The sequence below is a fragment of the Sceloporus occidentalis genome, unplaced genomic scaffold (genome assembly GCF_023333645.1).
Source record: "Sceloporus occidentalis isolate IW3139 unplaced genomic scaffold, rSceOcc1.0.p SCAF_7, whole genome shotgun sequence".
Lineage (NCBI taxonomy): Eukaryota > Metazoa > Chordata > Lepidosauria > Squamata > Phrynosomatidae > Sceloporus > Sceloporus occidentalis.
In genome coordinates, this window is record NW_028316987.1 from 61,569,520 (window position 1) to 61,590,470 (window position 20,951).

Below are 20,951 nucleotides of genomic sequence, written 5' to 3' on the forward strand. Positions count from 1 at the left end.
CACTTTGCTTTTGAAGGCAGAATGAAACACTGGCTATTAGTACACTTATTCACAAGGCTGAGGAACTGGCAATTATGGAGCAAGAATTGTCTGTCAGCTCACTGTATATAACTAGGGCACTGAATGCATGGGCGAGATATCACAGGCTAACCTCATAGTATCCTGGCCACATATCTTGCTTGTTCCTGACCCTGGCACTTACCTGGGCTGGTGTGGCTATGGCTGGGTGTTCAAACACCCACCTACCATCACTCTGTGGAACTGCAGCCAGCTAGTTCATTGGAGCCATTCTCTGTGCAGGCCTTTGCTATAGTTCATAAGGACAGAAATGGGGCATCTGGCTTTACCCACATGGCCAGGAGTCCCCTTCTGACTGGGGCCTGCATGTAGACTAACAGCAGTAGTAGGTAAGAAATGTGCAGCCTGTCTTTTTACACCAGGATAAGGATTGGGGTTGGGCTAGATCCTGGCCCAGGGCCATTGGCCTGCATCATCTAAACAGAACAATGCAAGACTGGGGAAGGAGGGAGTGGGCCTTTGGGCCTGTACATACAGCCCCTAAATAAAACAAAAGGAAAAGAAAGAAGAATGTGCATGAGAAGGATTAGTTCTCATACATTTTGAAATAAGTTTTAGATAAATTAGTTTTGCTTCTTCTGTTGTGTTATGCACTTTCCCTCCTTTTTCATAACTATGACACATACCTGTAGTAAAAGTTCTCCTTCTAGCAGATGAATGCTCTCCTTGGGCTTTGTAACCCTACTGCTATCCTGGATGCCATTTCTGTCAGGCTTTGCAGAACTGGATGATTTTAGTGCAACTACAGAAACAAATGAAATAATGTATCAGTGCCTCTATGAAAGAATTCTCAATTGTTAAAATACGCATTTCATATTAACAGACGCTGGTCAAAATATTCTCCATATTTTAAACGTGCTTCTTTAGAGAAAAACAGTTTATCCTAATTAATTGAATAACAGTATCTGGGAGATACCATCTAGAGCAGTAACAATGACAAGACCACACTGTTTCACACGAAATATAGTTATGTGACTGCTTCTGTTTTTATTACTGCAAATTCTTATGTAACACTTACATTTCAATCTTTGTATATACAGTGGTATAAACACTGCATACATCATGCAAGGAGTCCTGCAAGATTTTAAACAGCTAGCATAATTTTTACATAATTTCTTTCACAGTGAACAGGAAAAATGTAGTGGAAGATTATCCATTTTAAGATCTCATAGCTCTGAAGATACAGCAAAACCAGTTTCATATGATTAAACATTTACATTCATTTGCTTATATGGAACTCTCAGCAATAAGAATGAAAACAATAAAGATGCTGATTATGCACATTGATCACAATCTCAGAAGAACTTGACCAGGGGTGCATGTGGAAGAAAAACACAGCTTACATTAAAACAAAGATATGGCCTATATGAATGCCTGGAACTCTTAATATGTACTTATCGCTGTGACCCTGGATGCGATGCTACCATTCTCAATGATGATAAGCAGGGTTGGAGACCACCAAAGAATATCAGGTACTGTAAGCTATAATAAGAAGATGGCAATGGCAAACCACCTCTAAGTACAGTCAGCTCTCCCCATAGGCGGGCTTGCCTTCCGCCTTTGAACTTATGCAGAAGGCAAGCCTTGGCAGAAGTAATGGGGTGCGTACCCGCGCCCCGTGCCGCGAGCACATGCCCCATTATTTTTAATGGGGCTTGAACATACACTCTTTTCCCCATATATAGGGGGGGGGGTCTAGACCTGAACCCCCACATATGGGGAGGGTGGACTGTATTCCTTGCCCAAGAAAACCCTATGGCAGGTCTGAGCAACATATGGCCCACAGGCTCCTTGCAACCTGCCAAAGGATTTTGGGTGGCCCATGAAGATATGGCATGGCCTCAAGGCTCCTCTGGCACTCAGCTTTCTCACAAGGAGAGGCCTCGGTGAAGGAGGAGGAGGACAGGTGAATGCTTGCCCCTCAAGGCTCCTCTTTCACTTGGCTTTCTCCTGAAGAGAGGGCAGGACATACATGCTTTCACTTTTGTGACCACTTTTAGCAAGACAGAAATTATAGCCACAGTTCCCTCTTTCTCCTTCCCACTGCAATTTGCAAAATTCACTCCAACAAGTCAGGGAAAAGCTTCAATATGCTGTTATTTGGCACAAGTGCTTTAGCTTGATAGGGGCATCAGAGGAAATTGTGCACCCTCCTGATCAACTAATGCAAAGATTCTCCTGGCTTTCATAGTATGATTCTCTCTCTCATTCCAGTTTTGAAAAATACATTCACAAGCTAATATTTTTCAACACATCAAGTGGGTTGCAAAAGTGCAAAAATTTTCTGCACATATACTATTTCCTTCAAAAAAATAAAACTCAAAGCGCATTAAAGCCAATCTGCCAGTTCAAGTACAAATATTTTAGATAGCTTATAGGCTTACTAAATTCTGCTTCACACTAACAGAATGCCAACACTGTTAGCAAGAAACAATAGCAGTCTACTTCAGACAAAGAATTCTTTTAAAGCTACAGCAGAGTTTCTATGAACTTTTAAACTAGGCAGAATTTTACAAGCATCCTACCACAGAAAAGAGATCCATTTCTTATCTTTAGTTATTGCTAATGGATTGGTAAATGTCATTATATAACATTATAAACTGAGATGCATTTCTCTGCATTAGCACATCCATGATGGGGCAAACAGCAACTAGACAAGGTTTCACAGAGGGATGGAAACAAGAGTTGATAAATCATGGGTAAGTAAAGTAAGGACATCACAATTCTCCACAAACCCCAGGTTTTTTCACAATGCAAATTCCTGTTGGATTATTATGACATGTACTTCCCTGTACATGCAGAGTGGGCCTATGTAACTACAGTACTGACAATATAATCTTGGCTGTATCTTACTGTGTCACTTCTTGAAACACAATTTAGGTAATTTAACTTTCTTTTTTACAAATTTGCCAATAAACATTAATAAATAAACCTTTCAAAGAGCAAGCTGAAGAAATTTCTATGGGAAGGGAAAAACCCTCAAGTAAAATGGAAAACCCTCATGGACACCAGGATGCAACCTCCCAGATTTGGATTTATATTATCAAGCCAACGCCTTAACATGGTTATCAGAGTGGATAAAATTAGAAAATAACATATTATTGAAATTAGAGGGCTTTAATCTAAGATATGAATGGTGTTCCTCTTTGTGGTATAAAAGAGTAAAATTCATAAAGAATTCGACCACCACTTTGTATGGTGAGCACTGATGAATGTCTGGCGAAAAAATCAAACTGAAATTCCATAGATGTATACCAAAATGGGTGTCACCACTTGAAGCATTTCATAGCAGATGGAGCTCAACAGTAACCTGGTTAAAGCACAGAGACCTTCTGAAAAATGACCATCAAAATCAAGTTGTAATGAGAACATTAGAGGAAATAGAGGATTCTGATGTAAAGAAACATTGGCTATTATACAAACAATTAACAGAGAGATTTAACACTGATAAAAAACAAGAAGACACAGAAATCCCCCATCTCTACCAGAAAAACAAATACATTTGGGTGTTCATATCTGTTTGGCATTTCTCTAATGAGCTGTAAGTCACCTTGGGGGTATTTTGACTGAAAGATACTATTGTAATGTATTAATGTAAGTAAATAAGCTTTTGGTAAGTTCTTGGGAGATAAATCAGCTTCCCCAACCTCCCCCCTCTTTTTTTTTTTTACAATGGAAATTTTGCTTCAGAATATTTTAGTTTAGCCCCACTAAAGGCAGCACATTGTAAAAAACACAGTCATATGGCATGATACAACAGACGTTGGATTGGCTCCCACATAATCCTGTCTCAGAGGACATACAAGTCTCCTAAGACAAAGAAAAAGTTGGCACTAAAACAGGGAAGTACAAAGTTGTTTTTTGTTCTTGGTAAACTCTACAACATGAATACCTAGTTTTTTGTTCCTGGTAAACTTGCAAGTGGGGGCACGGGGAGGAAAATTAACAAGTCCTAATGAGAAATTGAGCCTAAGGATGGAAGACATTCTATAATACACAGTTAAGAATCAAAATTAGTTAATGATTATGACAGTGCTGTATAATGTGTAATATTACCGTTGCAAGAAGCTATTCAGCTTGTCACCCGCAAAATAAATATGTAGCAGGCTGTATGCCAGTGACGTTAATTAAGTTATAGATTTTCTTGTATATTGAAAAGCTTACTTATTTTCTAATCATATTCACAACATTTCAGAACTTTAAGAAAGCAAGCTATTACTAGTATAGTGCAAGAAATTTTAAATTCAAGCTATTTTTACATGAATAATCTTGAGCTGGTCCCATTCTGAGGGGGAGGCCACACCGAAAGCACTCAGCACATGCTGTGTATGAAATGGCCCCGAGATTAGCCTCTAGCATATCCTGGTACAGCTGAAATGTGTCTCCTGAGTGAAACCCTAGAAAGCTATTGGCACTCAGTAGAGGTAGCACTGAGCTAAATGACCAGTGTTCAGACTCAGTACAAAATACTTTCCTGTGTTTCCATTTCTTTATTTTACATATTTAAATGTTTACATATAACCCAATAGCAAACAATCTTAAGGAAGATTATAGACAGCAAAACAATTTAAAACAAGAGTCTAAAACAAAAACTGTAAAAAATTAAAACAGACTAAAACAATTTAAAACAGATTAAAATAGTCTGCACTATATCAAAGCTCTACAGCCTATTAAGGTTTTCATCCCTAGCCCTAAAAGTTTTGGTCAAACTTGGTGTCAAATTGAGCCCCATGTCAGCACTAGATAGATCTCCGTGGCAAGGGCATTCCAAAACCAGGGCACTTGAGCAGAGATGGCTGACCCTTATATTTCTACACAACATATTTCTCTTACAAGTGGAACACAGAGGAAGAACTCCTAGGTTCCTCAATGGTCTGGCACAGGGGTCGGCAACCTCTGGCCCGCGGGCCAGATGCGGCCCGCGGAGGCCTGCCCACCGGCCCCTGGCTGCTGTTGCCGCCGCCACGGCCGCCCGTCACGTTTTGCCGCTCTGGGCGCCGCCATTTTGGGCGGCAAAAAAGCGGCGAGGTCGCACACGACCTTCCCTGAGGTCACGCGAGACTTCGCCGCCATTTTGGGTGAAAAAACGGCGGCGCCCATAGCCCCAGAGGCCGCTATGGGAGCCGCCATTTTTTCGCCCAAAATGGCAGGGAAGGTCACGCGAGACTTTGCCACCATTTTGCCACCCAAAATGGCGGTGCCCAGAGCGGCGAAAAGCCGTGACGGGCAGCCGCGGGCCTCTAGGAGGCCCTTTGCCGTCACTGGGGCCCTCCAGGAGGGCTCCGAGGGCGGCAGGGGGCCTCTGGGGGGCCCTTTGCCGTCGCTGGGGCCCTCCAGGAGGGCTCCGATGGCGGCAGGGGGCCTCTGGGGGGGCCCTTTGCCGTCGCTGGGGCCCTCCAGGAGGGCTCCGAGGGCGGCAGGGGGCCTCTGGGAGGCCCGGTGCCGTCGCTGGGGCCCTCCATGAGGCTCCACCCCCTGGCACGCGGTCCCGCCCTGGAGGGTGGAAGCTCCACCCCCGGCACGCGGCCCCACCCCGGAGGGTGGAAGCTCCACCCCCAGCACGTGGCCCCGCCCCCAGAGGGTTGAAGCTCCACCCTCTGCTTCGGTCCCCCAGTCGCCTGAGGGACAGCAACCTGGCCCCCGGCTCAAAAAGGTTGCCTACCTCTGGTCTGGCAGGTATATACAGGGAGCAGTGTTCCTTCAAGTCTCAAGTCCCCAAGTTGTTTAGTGCTACAAATATCATAATTAGCTCTTGAATTTAGACTTGGAAGTACAGTAGAGTCTCGATTATCCGACCTTCTGTAATCCGACATTGCATTATCCGATGTCGCGGCTGCTTGGGAGTGTGGCTGTAGGCATTTCCGCACCCCCGGACATGCCCCCAGAAACGCCCCAAACAAAAAAATGTTGTTACTGTAACATTACTGCAACATTACTGTTACTGCAATAAAACTTCAATACCTTTGCAATTCACAGTGATTTCAAGGCTTTTCTGGGACCCTCCGGATTATCCGACATTTTCGGCTATCCGACTATCAGCCTGCCTGTTTATGTCGTATAATCGAGACTCTACTGTATACTAACAGGCAGTGCGGTTCTTTCATCATTGGGTTTTGTTTAAGATGTTCTCAGCAATCCAGCTGCTGTGTCTCTCTCACAGCAGCCTCCATGTTATCTTGAAGGACAGTCCTATACAGAGTGCATAGCAGTTTGCTAAACAGAAGGTTACCCATGTTTTACTGTGGTTGGGTTGTACCTGTCAAGCAAAAATCCTAGCTGGTGGCTAAGCCAATGCTGGTTCCAGATACTCTGAGCCACAAAGTCTATCTATACTTCCAGTGCCAGGAATGGTTCAGGGAGCACTACCAGATTGTACATCTGCTCCTTCAGGGATAACGTAACTACATCTGAACCATGCTTGTCACCCAGACCTAGGCACCACCAATCCACAATGTCAATCTTATCATAATTTTACTTCAGTTTACTGGCTATCACCCAGCTCATTATAGCACCAATTTCCCAACATGCTACTAATACAATCAATCACTAATATAAACCTTGCAAACAGTGTGCCTGCATCATACGCTGGAAGAAACAATGGTGTGCGTGCCCATGGCGCGTGTGCACCGCCATCATCTCACACTGCCGCGAGCACGAGCCCCATTACAAGTAAAGGGGTTCGAGCATACGCACTTTTGGTTTTACACTGGGGGGGGGGGGCGCGGGTCCGGAACAGATCTCCTGTATAAAACAAGGGCACACTGTATATATTTAAATTGCAGTGGAATTATTATACTGTGTTGCATTCAACATGATTCTGACAGAATGGAACTTTTGGATAATATTTTCTCTTCTTCTACAAATACTCCCTTAACCATTTGAAAAACCTTTCCTGAATACTGGAGAACACTTTCAAGTAAATGGGCTTCTGAAAGTTGGGTAGAGGTTCCTTGCTGGATCAAGCTTGTCAAAAGGGAGTAATGGCAATCTAGGGGCCAGAATAGACCGGCCAGAAAAGCTGGCTTTCGGAGGGTTTGGGGGTGCAGCATTTTGACGCTACATGCCTCCAAGATGCCTGGAAGCTGCTCAGCCAACCAGATGTGGACGGCTTCAAGATGCTCTGGGGGCACAGCGTTTTGACTCTGCACGCCACCCGAGTGCCCAGAAGTTGTGCCCAAACCCAGTCCAAGTAGTAGAGGATCTTTCCCACTCCTATTTGGGCCTGTGGCAGAGGACACCCTCAGGACCGCAGCGTGCGTTTGCTGCGGTCCCGAGGCATCTTCAGCAAGGGCAGATTCAAGATATCCCTTCCTGACAGTCTCTTCTGGCCCTATATGCAAAGTAATTCTATTCCAGTTCAGTTCTGGCAGACCAAAACAGAGTGACCTGCATATTTTCAAAACACCAGCTGAGAATGCCAAGATTAAGTGATTTCAAGAAAGGAACTCCTACCGTTGTTTTTAATCCATATTTATGTAGCATACACATATAGGCCTGTAAAGTTTTAAGAGACAAAGGTGAAAAAGAAAGAAAGAAGTGTGTGTTTCTTTAAGACATTTTGCTAACAGCAGATAGAATATATATGTATTGCAAGTGGGGGGGGGGGAATTTGGTTCTTGGGGGAGAAGAGTTCCAAGAAGTACTAGTGCAGTGTTCTCACACTGATTGCTAACATTAAACCTTGCTTGTATTATCTGCCACTCTGAAGCAGACTTCTTTTGATGGAGATAAGCTTAGGAACCGTAACAAGATTACAATATAAAGTAGCAGTGACTGCAGGAACAGAGAAACAGATGTAGATTAGACAACATCAAAAGCAGCAGAAATTTTGATCACAATTCTGACTACCGTCAAAAGCCAGTAGGAGTTGAAAAATGTCAGAGAATGTAGTTCTATCCTATGCATGCTTTGAGGTTTAATCTCAAGTGTACATGGTACTAATTAAAAACAATGTTTTTGTAATTGTTCCAGATATTGCCATATGAAGACCTACAAGCTCGATTTGTATGAATTTATAAATATTAGTAGATGACCCAGTGTGGTGTAGTGTATGCACTTGACTAAGACACTGGGAGACCAGGGCTTGAATACCCCTGCTTGGCCATGGAAACCCCATTGTGTGACCCTGGGCAAGTCACACTCTTTCAGCCTCAAAGGAAGGCAAAGACAAAAGCACCTCCAACTGAACAAATCTTACGAAGAAAACCCTATGATAGAGTCACCTTAGGGCCACCATAGGTTGGAAACAAGTTTAAAGCACACAGCAATAATTTTAGGATACCAGGTGTACAAATTTGTCAATGTACACATTTTTATTCTCTAATTCCTTTTTAAAAATGATGAACAGCAGTAAACTGTCAGCATCACCATATAACTATGTATCTTGCTAAACCAAATCTGAAAAGTGGCACTTCTGCTGAAATATGAAGACCAGTCTCAGAGGTTAGCTCTGTTCCTCAGCTAAACAATTAAGTATCAATTAATTTTTGTTTCAAGTGATTTGACACAAGACAATTGTATATGAGAAGTGAAGGAAACAATGATTAATATTAAAGACTTAACAATGCTGCAGCTGAGGAAACAATGGGAAGAATATACACCTTTGACCTCTTCCATCTGTGCTCTTGAAAGAACAATTTTTGAAAGCAGTAAAGGGTCAATGTTCTGCATATTCAGCACCAAGACATTGCTGTGAAGTGAGTAGAAAGCAAAGTAGCATTTATAAAAATCCCATACACAACAAGAGGAGGGTGTTAAATCTCATTATTTGAGCTTTAGAAAATGATGAGGAATTTAACAAGCTCATAAAAAATATTTTAAAGAGATACAAATTTGTGGCTTGAAATTCTTATGTTTAGAAAACATAGATTATAATTACTAGCATGCTTCATGCTTCTCTTTTTAATTTGTAACAGAGGAGATATAATACTCTGCAATAACAGTATTCTTTTAAAAACACCGGTGGGAATATATAGGAAGATTAACACACACACACTAATTATTTCCTCAGTCGTAAGACATCTAAATAGATGGTCACTTAGATTATGCTGCAGAGTACTGGCTCAGAAAGCACCCTGGGAAGCAAGTTTAAGACTCATCACTTAAAAATTTAATAAGCCAGGAACACTGATTGACACTGTATGAGACTCATCAAGAAAGCTCATAACCTTAGCAACTGGCAGCCCGAAGGGCAGCCCGAAGGACAGTCTTAGCACACAAAAGATGCTTGGGAAAATGGCTAGACCTAAACCTAGACCTCATCCCTCGCTTAATACTTTGTGGTTGTGTGCCTTCAAGTTGTTTCCAAATTATGGAGACCTTAAGGCGATCCTATCATGGGATTTTCTTAGCAAGATTTGTTCAGAGGGGGGTTGTTTTTGCCAAAAAATATTCAAAGGTGAGCTGTATCAGTCTATTGTAGCAAAAGCAACAAGTCTTCTGGTATGTATGTACACACATACATATGGGAACCCCCGTGAATAACAAAATCCATGTATGCTCAAGTCCCATTAAATATAATGGCATAGCAAAATGGTGTCCCTTATATAAAATGGAAAAATCAAGGTTTGATACTTGAAATTTATACTTTTTTACAATATTTTCAAGCCGTGGATGCTTGAATCCATGTATAAAAAATCCATGGATAAGGAGGGCCAACTGTATGTCAATGTATTCCTCACTTTATATCCTGGCTTTCTCCCACAGATGGAATTTATGGCAGCTTACAATACAATTTCAGTAAAAGACAAATATAGTAGCAATTCAGTTAAAAAAATCCCTTCCGCAGCAAGTGAGGTCAAGTGTCAAAGGTCTGCCCAAATAAAAATTCATTGCTTGCCGGAGGGAAGATAATCTCACGTGCATGCCTGAGAAGCAGACTTACTCAGAAGAAGGTGGGATGGAAAAAAAATTACTCGAGTTATCTCCCCACATCATTGGACCAACAAATTTATTGTAGCATAAACTATTATTGAAGAAAGTTTGCTTCATCAGATGCATGGAAGACATTTGTTCTATTTTGACATTCCCATATTTGGTGATGGGAACTGGGTTGTGGCCCTGGCATCATGCCCAGGGTGTTGTTGCACTTTCTGGTGTCTACATGTACAGCACAACCAGCTGCAAAGGAAAAGCCTTCACACAGGCCTTCATATGAGCCAAAATCCAGATAGCATGGGATTTTGCGTTATGTGGAGGCTTGTTCCTGTATATACACCATCCACTCTTTTGTACGTGCCTGCCCTGTATGTACAAACACCAAACAAATGGGATGATCACCATGCAGGACAGAGCAGAAGCCCACAATACCACAGTGACTGCCTAAATACAGCTCTCTTACTGAGAAAATGCAGGATTTATAAATGGTTTAAATTGAGATGTGGAACAAAGCACAAGGATCTTAACTGGCTCTGCATTAATAACATAAATTGTACAAAATATTATATAGTTTTCAATAAGTATTTCTACTAAATGATGAAATGCACTCCTTTAACCTTCTCCTGAAAACATATTTAATATTTAAAATACAAGAAAATAATCAGGTGATAAACAATGCAACTAGCCAAAGAAATCTAACTCTGTAATTAAGATAAAAATAACTAAGCCAAAAATAGATTGAGTTTCATTCTTTTATTAATGGTCTCAGTGTGCCATGTATTGGATATTATTCTGTACAGATTTTTAAAAATCTATAATAGTTTCATTTTAGAATGGAAAATCTAGTCTCCTGAAATCTCAGTGAACATTTGTTGGACAGGTGCTTCTGATCATTTTTGTGTAGATGCAGAAAAGCTATAATTATATGACACATTTCAAGTTAGCAGGTGTTCCCTTAGTGAAAACCAATAAATTATTAATGAATAGTGGTGTGTGAAAGTATACCTTTTGTTTCTTTCTGTTAAGAAGGTCACCATTTTCAAACCTCATACCGAGGTGGCTACATTTCAGCAAAATTAAGCTCGATCACAATACAAGCGTACTGATATCCTAATATCTGGATAAGTAAAAATTGTGGCACATAAAGAAAATCAGTCTCACTATGGATAAAGTATAATACTAGGAAAGGGCAGCTCATGTTTTTAAAGCAGAAGATCATTCTCCACACTGAAAACTAGTCCAAATCAAGCATCTAATGCATATACTCCCTGTAAGATTTGCACATCCAAATTTGTATCTGCCCTGATCCTATGAAGTTTAACCCTTTTAAATAATTATCTTCATCTCCTCTTTTAATTTTTTATTTATTGAATTTATATTCTGTCTGAGATTCAAGGTGGTTTGTGTATGTGCCTTCGAGTTGCCTGTCAACTTATGGCAACCCTGTTGATTTCACAGAGGTTTCTTAGGCAAGGAATACTTAGGCCTGTTACAGACTGCCAAAATAAAGCTGCTTCGGGTCTCTTTGGAGGCATGCTGTTTAAATGATGCATGCACCCTAAGAATCCGGAAGCTGCACCAAAGCTGCACTCCAGTGTTTAGGAATGGAGTGTGGCTTTGGCGCAACCTCCGGACTCTTAGGACCCATGCATCATTTAAATAGCATACCTCCACAGAGACCCGAAGCAGCTTTATTTTGGCAGTCTGTAACAGGCCTTAGAGGGTTTTTTTTAACAGTTCTTTCCTATGAAATATAGCCTACATCACTTGGGTCCAAAACACACTGCAGAAACAATCCAGTTTGAGACAGCTTTAACTCTCCTGGCTCAATGATAGGGAATTCTGGGAACTGTAGTTTTATGAGACATTTAGCCTTCTCTGTCAGAGAGCTCTGTGGCCACAATAAACTACAATTTTCCTAGCAATGAGCCAGGGATTATTTCTGCAGTGCGTTTTGTACCTTGGTATTCATTGCTGGTCTCCCATTCAAAGTACTGACCCTGCTTAACTTCCAAATTCAGCTGGGATCTGATGCCTTGAGAGCAGAGAGGAGGCTTACAATAATTTAAAACAAGATTAAGCTAAACTCTTATTTTATAAAACTTTTAAAAGAATGAAATATTATTTTTACAATATGGTTAAAAGTGAAAAACACATTTAAAACATAACTACCAATGAAAGATTAAAAATACAGCATAAGACTTCATACACATACTGTTGCATAATTAAATTCAAAATACCTGCCTGAATAAAAAGGTTTCCTGGGATTTGTAGTTTTGTGAAGCACCAGCACACTCTGGCAGAGAAGGCTTAAATACCTTGTAAAACTACATATCCAATGATTCTGTAGTCTCTAGCTACAGAACTTAAAAGTGGTATCAAACTGCATTCTTTCTGCAGTATAGAAGTACCCTGAGTTTAATTGATCAGATGCCTCAATCAGTCTCAAAGGTGCTATAATATCTCTTTGCATAATGATCCTGACTACCATGGCTATATCTTTAAATTTTACCACCTCTGTAGTCTAATATGCTCAAGTTGTTTAAACTAGTTTGTGGGTTTTTCGGACTTGAAGGCACACAACAATATGTTAAGAAGACTTACACAAAAGTGAATCTTCCTTTACAAGACAGGCCATTAAAAATCATTTGAGCAAAAAAGCCATTCTTAAAAGGTTTTCCATGTCAGGTAGAAGTCATCACTGCTTGGTTCTTATTCTTGAGATTGCAATTACCATAAAGAAATATTTAACAATAAATCAGTTACAGTACTACCATTTCAAACCTGTCCATTGCTTGAAGTGTTATGAAAGAAAGTAGTTACATTTTTGTATTTTGCTTTTCACATGTTTTTGTTAAGCTATTTGGGAACATGTCTCTTCTTCTATTTGCTCAATTTTGTAACACAGTACTCATAGTGTATTGCTTTGGTAAAGGAGGAACTTACATCAAAACTTGCATTCACTAGATGACATTACATTCCCAATATATTTCATTATTTCAGCATAGCTATTGTTATAGGCAGTTATACTTAATCAATATAGTGTATTTGCCCACTCTGAGGACTGCTGCCAGCCAAGCAGCCTTGTATCTTCTGGCATGGTCTGTTAAGAGGCCAGCCCCATTACAGTGTCTTTTCTTACTCTTTATAGAGATTGTAAGACTTTGGTCATGTTCTCAACCTATCACCACAGTGCACCTGAAGAAGTGAAATATCAGCGATTCCAATTCACATATTCTGTTTTCAAGTGCTCTGGCTGGTTTTCTCTCTCTTTTTCTGAGTTCTTTTACTGGGCTTCTATCAAGGTCACTACTCTGGATCTGGTTACGTCACCTATTTACTATAGGTCTCAGCAGATCATTCTGCCTTAGTTGTTTTCCTTATCTTTTGTTTACCTTTTAGCCAGGTAGCTAGTACTTCAGCTAGTACTCTTTCACTGTTCCTTTACCCAGGCACACATCTTATTAAACTTAGACTGCATCATTTCTTGAACAGTGTACAGTTGCTTTCATATCAGCACTGTTTCTGTTCCCTTTGTGGTCCTCAAACTGGCAAAATATAGCATCCATCTTATAACATTAAAAACACATTACCCAATGCTGTTATTAAAAATGAAATAAAACTAAAATACCACTTCTTCATATTGTACAGGGAAGTGGAAAGTGTGTAACACTGCTGGATTGTGATCACATCAAGACAATTGTGAGATTATAGCAGACAAAACCAATACCAGGCATTCAAAAGAGTAAAAATTTGTTTTTAAAATCTAAAATATTTATATAGTACCTTAATCTAAATGTGGTTTATGATGAGATTTTGGTCTAAAACCAACTGCCAATCTCAACTAGAGTAGACCCAATGAATCAGTGGTAGTTATTTAAATGCTACCGATGATCTGCTCAGAGCTATAGTAAATAGGTGACTGATCCTCAAGTCACCATAAGGATATTATGAAAAGCTGAGCATCTTGCCTCAGTGAGTGTTACTATCCAATGTCTACAGAGCATCATGGATTATACTACAATCTCTTTTTCAAATATATAAAGCACTGGGCCATGAGTCTGCACACTGAGTCTTAGTGAAAGATGTGTATACATTCTGCTACTGGAATTCTTCAGATACATTTCCAGTGGGACAAAAAGCCCACAGACACTCTGTGGTAGACTTGGAAACTCTGGGACTAATGAATTTTCAAAGACAGCCTATAAAACTCCATGTCATGGTTTAAATTAAGGTCTGTTGTAATTGAATTAAATGGAGCACTGGACCTATTTTGAAAGCAGAACACAAACATAACAAGTTATGGGAGGAAAGAGAAGCCGAGTCTGTCCTTCCTCTGATGGCTTATCTTCCTGAAACTCTTTCCTATTCTAAACTTCAACCAGCTTCAGCAACTTGCATAACACATGATGTCAACTTGAACTGATGTGGTAATGGAATCTTCAATAATGATATCTTCAGTAAACAAGTCACAAGTAGCAGAGTTTATGTATTTCAGTTCATTATACTTAGCTATAACTTACAAGGAAAAAAACCAGCATATTATTTGATAATCACTAGCAAATTTCAAATTCTTTTGACACCTCTGCTGTATTTATTCTAAATATAGATTTATGGACAAATATACAAGAGAATATAAAACAGATCCTGAAGTCAGTCTGCCATTGAAATAATGGCTGACTAAATCAAATGCTTTACAGTTTAGAACAAATATGGATAATTTTTTTTATTTTTCCTGAATATTTGCTAGAATCCTAGCCTGCTGGTCTGGAACACAAATTACTACAGGTTGTGGCAAAGCCAATAATGATGCACCAACACAAATATTTGTTAGTGATCCAACTATCATGCCATTCTAACCCTAGCTATGTAAATGATCCAACTGTCCAACTATGTAAGTGACCCAACTATCATGCCATTCTAACCATAGCAGTGTAAGTGATGAGGAAGGCCTTTTTCTTGAAGTTAACAGATCATTGAAGTGTACTAGGTCTTGGCACAAGCTTAATGAATTGCTATGTGTGTATATAGCCTTCTGGATCACTTCAGAAATCAGAACAGTTTTTAGTTCCTTTCCTTGGGGATAGAGGGAAGATCCCAGAACTTCTGGATATTTCAGTATTATAATTTTAAATTAACCTCTTTTACAAAAATAGCACATGAGAAGATAATCCTCAAGTTAAAGTATCTCTGTAGATTTCCTGACTAGTCAACACATGCATGTGACTAAAATGTCAATAAGCTTTAACCTACTAAGTAAAGAAACTATAATCCTCCTGTATCACCAGCGGTTGCAAGATCTGACATAGTAATCTTCACTCTTTTCCTGTTATGAATTGCTCAGTCATAACACTTATTTTTGATAGAAACTATGATCAGTATCTACCAAAAGTAAGACTCATGATTGATGAATGTGGTATTTTTATTTTTAAACCCACCGAGTGACCTTGGGCAAGTCACATGCTCTCAACCTCATGGAAAGCAATGGCAAACCTCCTCTGAACAAATCTTGCCACATGCAAATGATAGGGTTGCCTCAGGGTAGCCACAAGTCAGGATGGACTTGAAGGCCCACAACAACAATAACAATATGATTAGTATGACTTTACTTTGAGCACACACATTGGAAAGCTTGTGCAAAAACAGTTAAAAAGCTAGTTCTTCTAGCTTCATACACCATAGTAGAAAACAAGCCTAACCAAGGAGATTATCGGAAGGGTGGAAATTGGTGAAGAAAAAGGCATATTCCTGGCAAAGTCGTGCGATTGCAGTGAAGATTTTTAAATGATGGCACACTTACCCATGCTTAACCCATGAAGATCAAGGAATGCTCCAGCAACAAACCATTCCTAGAACTTTCCTGTGAATGGTTTGTTGCTGCAGCATTCCTGGATCTTCATGAGTTAAGTTCTGGATAAGTGTGATGTGTCTGAAAATGGTCACTGCAATCTTGCAACTTTGCCGGGAGTATGCCTTTTACTCCTGGCTCCCCCCACCCCAGTCTGATAATCTTCCTAGATTCCTTTTGGTCTGGAGGGTGGGAGGAACCCTGAAACAAGGCGATGAGTATTCAGTGCTCTTCAGTCTTGCTATTTTAAGTTTGTTTTGCTTTGCCCTTTTACACTTCTTCCTCATTTCCCTTTCTGGCTTTATCTTGCTTTTAGCGTTCTCGGGGATTTAAGGGAATGTGCTGAAGGTCTCTGCTTATCCACAACTCCATCTAACAGACAACTTGATGTTTGGTGCGGTACAGAGCATCAAAAAGAGGTGCCTCTCTGGTGCCTCTCTTTGATCTACAGGAACGCTGAAGCAACCAAATTGTGTGGCACTACTGCGCAGCAAAAAAGGAGTGCCCAGAAGCGGCTCCTTTTTGCAGCAATGCTACAAAGCGCCAGAGATGGCGTGGTGATGTCACAGCTGCACCGTGCCATTTGGACACAGCGCAGCTGCGATGTCATCACTGAGCTCGCCGTCTGTATGGCACTGCACAGCTGCAGAGCTCCCATGACGTGCTAGGGTTGCGGAGCGTGTGCACGCCCTGCCCTCGAGCAACCCTAGCACGTCATGGGCGTGCCACAAAGGGCCTGTCTGTACCAGGCCTTTGTTACCAAAGAAAGATCTTTGATTTCACCAGCAGCCTCTGATTCCCCTTTCTGCTTCACTTTAGGCAAGTGAAACATTCTCTACCTGTGTTGCCCCAAGGTGCCATATCTAGACTTTAAGGGTAAACAAGGTTTGGTTACCAGTCCTGAAAAATAGCAAGAAGAATACTCAACAAATGCAAATGACAAACCTCCCAGGGTCAGGAGTTTCCCAGCAGACATTGAGCAAGCAGACACTAATCCTCCTTTTCATACCATCCCACCATGAGGCCTGCCATTAGCAATAGAACACATGGAAATCACTCCTGCCTTCCCAGGTCACACAATACATTTATACCCAACTCCTTTCCAGGCAAGCATTCTCTGAAGATGCCAGCCGCAGTTGCTGCCGAAACGTCAGGAAGAATCTCTTCTAGAACATGGCCATATAGCCCAAAAAAACAACAACACATAAATCTATGGATGCCGGCCATGAAAGCCTTCGACTACACACTGCTACTATATACTGCAGCTTTTAAATTATAGTTATTACAAGGTGTACAAAATATTTTAAAACAATATTTTATACACAGGACACATCTATGTCTTAAAAGTTCACATCTGAAAGCAAAATGTCCATTTTACAGTTAACACTCCTCAACTACCCCAACTATGTACTATAATTGGGCAGCCATGGCTTTCAATTTCTGATTTTCATTTTTTTTTAATATTGAGGGTGGGCTCTCAATACCATCTAAAAAAAACTGAGGCAAATTATATTTTGATACTACTACACTGAAGCATTCTCTCCTACAGTAATTAAGTTCTTTATTATCAACATAAAATTAATGTCTGTTCTCCAGCTCTTTTGAAAATTATTATCGATTTATTAAAACATTTCTATCTGACTATCATAAGATCTCAGAGTGACATACATTTATAATATATATAAACAAATGAAAACAATTCAAAAAATGAAATAATTTAAATAGGATAAAATCATATTAAACATTAAACAGATCACCAAATTAATTTAGCAGAGAAGGCTCAAATAGTTAAACCATAAACATGGACATTTTAGAAAAGAGAGAAATTAGGCTCCAAAGGCTTTAACAAGCTAAAAGAAAGCAACACTGGAGCTAGTTGGGTGTCTAAGGGATGCATATGTCATGAATGGGGTGTCATAGCAGAGACGGCCCTTTTCCATATCACCACATGTTATACCATTCCTCTTAATGGAGGTGAACCCTGCTTGCACAAAGAAGTTCTCAGGCAGGTATATAAAGGGTGTGCTCTTGCAAGCATCTAGGCTCCAAGCTATTCAGGATTTTGAACGTCATAATGAGCACCCTGAATCCAGATCACAAGTGAACTGGCAGCTAGCACAGATCCATTAACCCTTTCCATATGTTGTGAAAAATCTTGCTGATGCATTTTGCATTTGCTGGAGCTTTGTACCACTAGCCATATATTCTAATCAGGAAATTAGTAGTGCATGGCTTACTATTATTAGTGAATGGACTATGACGGCAAAACTATTTCTGTACAGGAAAGGCTGTGGCTAGTGCACCAGTTGGATCTGGTACCAAGTACTCCAAGCCACAAAGTCTGCTTGGGCCTCTAGAAAGAAAGAGAAATCTAGGAGTACTTCCAGGTTATGTACCTATTCCTTGGAGGTGGGGAGCGCAACCCCATCCAGGACATGTTGCTCAAGGATCACCAATCACATAGACTGTCTTGTCATCTCTTCAGTTTACTGGTCTTCATCTAGTCCATTCCAGCATTCAGGCACTGAGCAGCACCTGAGCAGTCTCAGCCAACTCTGAAGAGCTGGGTGTCATCAGCACACAGATGGCACTCTAACCCAAACTGCTAATGACTTCTCCCAATGGCTTCATATATAACAGCATGAGAGACAAGATGGAATCCTGTGCACCCCACAGCATAATAGCCAGGGAGGCTGAACTAGAATTCCCCAATGCTAGTCCGAAACTGGCCCTGCAGATAGGAATAAAATCACTGTGCCTTCCACTTACATCCCACATGGCCACTCAAGACAGGTACCATGATCTGGATACCATGATACAGGTATTAAGCTGTCATGGCCCAATGCTATGGAATTCTGAGATTTGTAGTTTTGTGAGATCTTTGGCCTGCTCTGTCAGAGGACTCTGGTACCAAAATAAACAACAATCCCAGGATTCCACAGCATTAAGCCATGGCAGTTAAAATGGTGTCAAAACCGCACTAATTCTGCAGTGCAGATGCAGCCCCGGTCTGTACACAATTTGTAACACCACACTATCTTTTTAAAAATGCAGCCCTTATAGGGTGCAAGCTAATGAGTTAAATGTAACTGTAATAGGATGTAAAGAATACCTCAGATGTATTTCGAAACAGTTATTCAAATGCCAAATAAATCAAATAATGTGAAGTCGAAGGCTTTCATGGCCGGCATCCATAGTTTTTTGTGGGTGTTTTGGGCTTTGTGGCTATGTTCTAGAAGAGATTCTTCCTGACGGTTCGGCAGCAACTGTGGCTGGCATCTTCAGAGAATGCTTGCCTGGAAAGGAGTTGGGTATAAATATATTGTGTGCCCTGGGCAGACATGAGTGATTTGCATGTATATTGTTCTGTTGCTAATGGCAGGCCTCAGGGTGGGAGGCTATGTAAAGGAGGATTAGTGTCTGCTTGACTAGTGCTCATTGTCTGCTGAGAAACCCCTGACCCTGGGAGATTTCTCATTTGCATTTGTTGAGTCTTCATCTTGCTATTTTTCAGGACTGGTAGCCAAACCTTGTTTATTTTAAGGGTTTCCTCTTTCTGGTTGAAATTGTCCAGGTGTTTGTGGATTTCAATGGCTTTCCTGTGCATCCTGACACGGTAGTTGTTGGCATGATCCAAAATTTCAGTGTTTTCAAACAGTATTTTATGCCCAGGATGGTTTGTAACATTCTGCTACTGCTGATTTTTCTGGCTGGCCCAGTCTGCAGTGTCTCTCATGTTCCTTGATTCTTGTTTGCACACTGCATTTGGTGGTCCCTATGTAGACTTGTCTGCAGCTGCATGGTATGCTGTAAACTCCTGCGGATGTGAGAGGGTCTCTCTGGTCCTTGGCTGAGCGAAGCATTTGCTGTATTTTCTTTGTCGGTTTGTAAACCATTTGAAGGTTGTGTTTCCTCACCAGTTCCCCTATTCTGTCTGTGACTCCTTTGATGTATGGTAAAAATACCTTCCCTTTGGGTGGTTGTTTGTCTTCGCTCCTCTGGGTTTTTCTGGGCCTGGCAGCCCTTCTGATGTCTGAGCTGGAATAACCATTAGCCCGGTCTAGGTGCTTCAATTCATCTTCCAAGAAATGGGGTTCGTAGATGCGTTTTGACCAGTCTATCAGTGTTTTGATTGTGCTTCTTTTTTGTCCTGGGTGATGGCTGGAGTTCTTGTGCAGGTATCTGTCTGTATGTGTAGGTTTTCTGTATACTGTGTGACCCAAACGTTGGTTCGGTTTGCCAATGACTAGGGCATCCAAGAATGGCAGTGTTCCTTCCTTTTCTTTTTCCATAGTGAATTGGATGTTGGGGTGGATGTTGTTCAGACTGTTCAGGAACACAGCCAGATCTTCTTCTCCATGGCTCCAAATGGTGAAAGTGTCATCCATGTATCGGAACCAAGTTGTAGGCTTTTTCGGTGCTGTTTCCAGGGCTTGCTTTTCAAAGTGTTCCATGTAAAAGTTTGCTGTCACAGGGCTTGGAGGGCTTCCCATTGCTACCCCATCTCTCTACTTGTAGAATCCATTGTCCCACTGGAAATAGCTTGTGGTGAGGAAATGTTCGAACAGGGCTGTGATGTCTTCTGGAAAAATCTGTCGGTTGAGTATCATGGTGTCCATTATGGGGCCTTTGGTGAACAGGGAGACCACATCAAAGCTGATTAATATGTCTCCAGGTTTTAGTTCTAGGTTATTGATTTTTCCTATGAAGTAAGCTGAGTCCTTGATGTAGTGGGGGATCTGCCCTGTATGGGTTTGTAATTGTGTGGCCAGAAATTTGGCCAAGTCATATGTGGGGGATCCAATGGCACTCACTATGGGTTGGAGTGGAATGGAATCTTTGTGGATCTTGGGAAGTCTACATACAGTAGTCTTGGTGAGAGAGCCTCAGATTTGCACAAACTTTGTCTTGTGGTTGGCTGAATTGAGGAGTTTTTGATCAGGGTGTTCATTTTTCTGCTGGTTTTGCTGGTTAGGTCTTGTTTCAGTTTTTTGTACATTGTAAATCAAATAATATTTGGTATTCTTTAGTGCCTCCAGAGGAGGGCAACCAAAATAGTGAAAGGTCTGGAAGCCATGCCCTATGAGGAGCAGCTTAGGGAGCTGGGAACGTTTAGCCTGATGAAAAGAAGGATGAGGGGACACAATAG

At 41.0% G+C, this 20,951-nt stretch overlaps 1 protein-coding gene across 1 annotated transcript in view; it reads right to left on the reverse strand.

Moving 5' to 3' along the window:
• AHR (aryl hydrocarbon receptor) overlaps positions 1–20,951 on the reverse strand; it is a 78,619-nt gene that overhangs the window by 29,513 nt on the left and 28,155 nt on the right. The window contains exon 3 of the mRNA XM_089533117.1: positions 705–820. Coding sequence (XP_089389243.1) covers positions 705–820 — 116 coding nt within the window. The remainder of the gene's footprint in view (positions 1–704; positions 821–20,951) is intronic.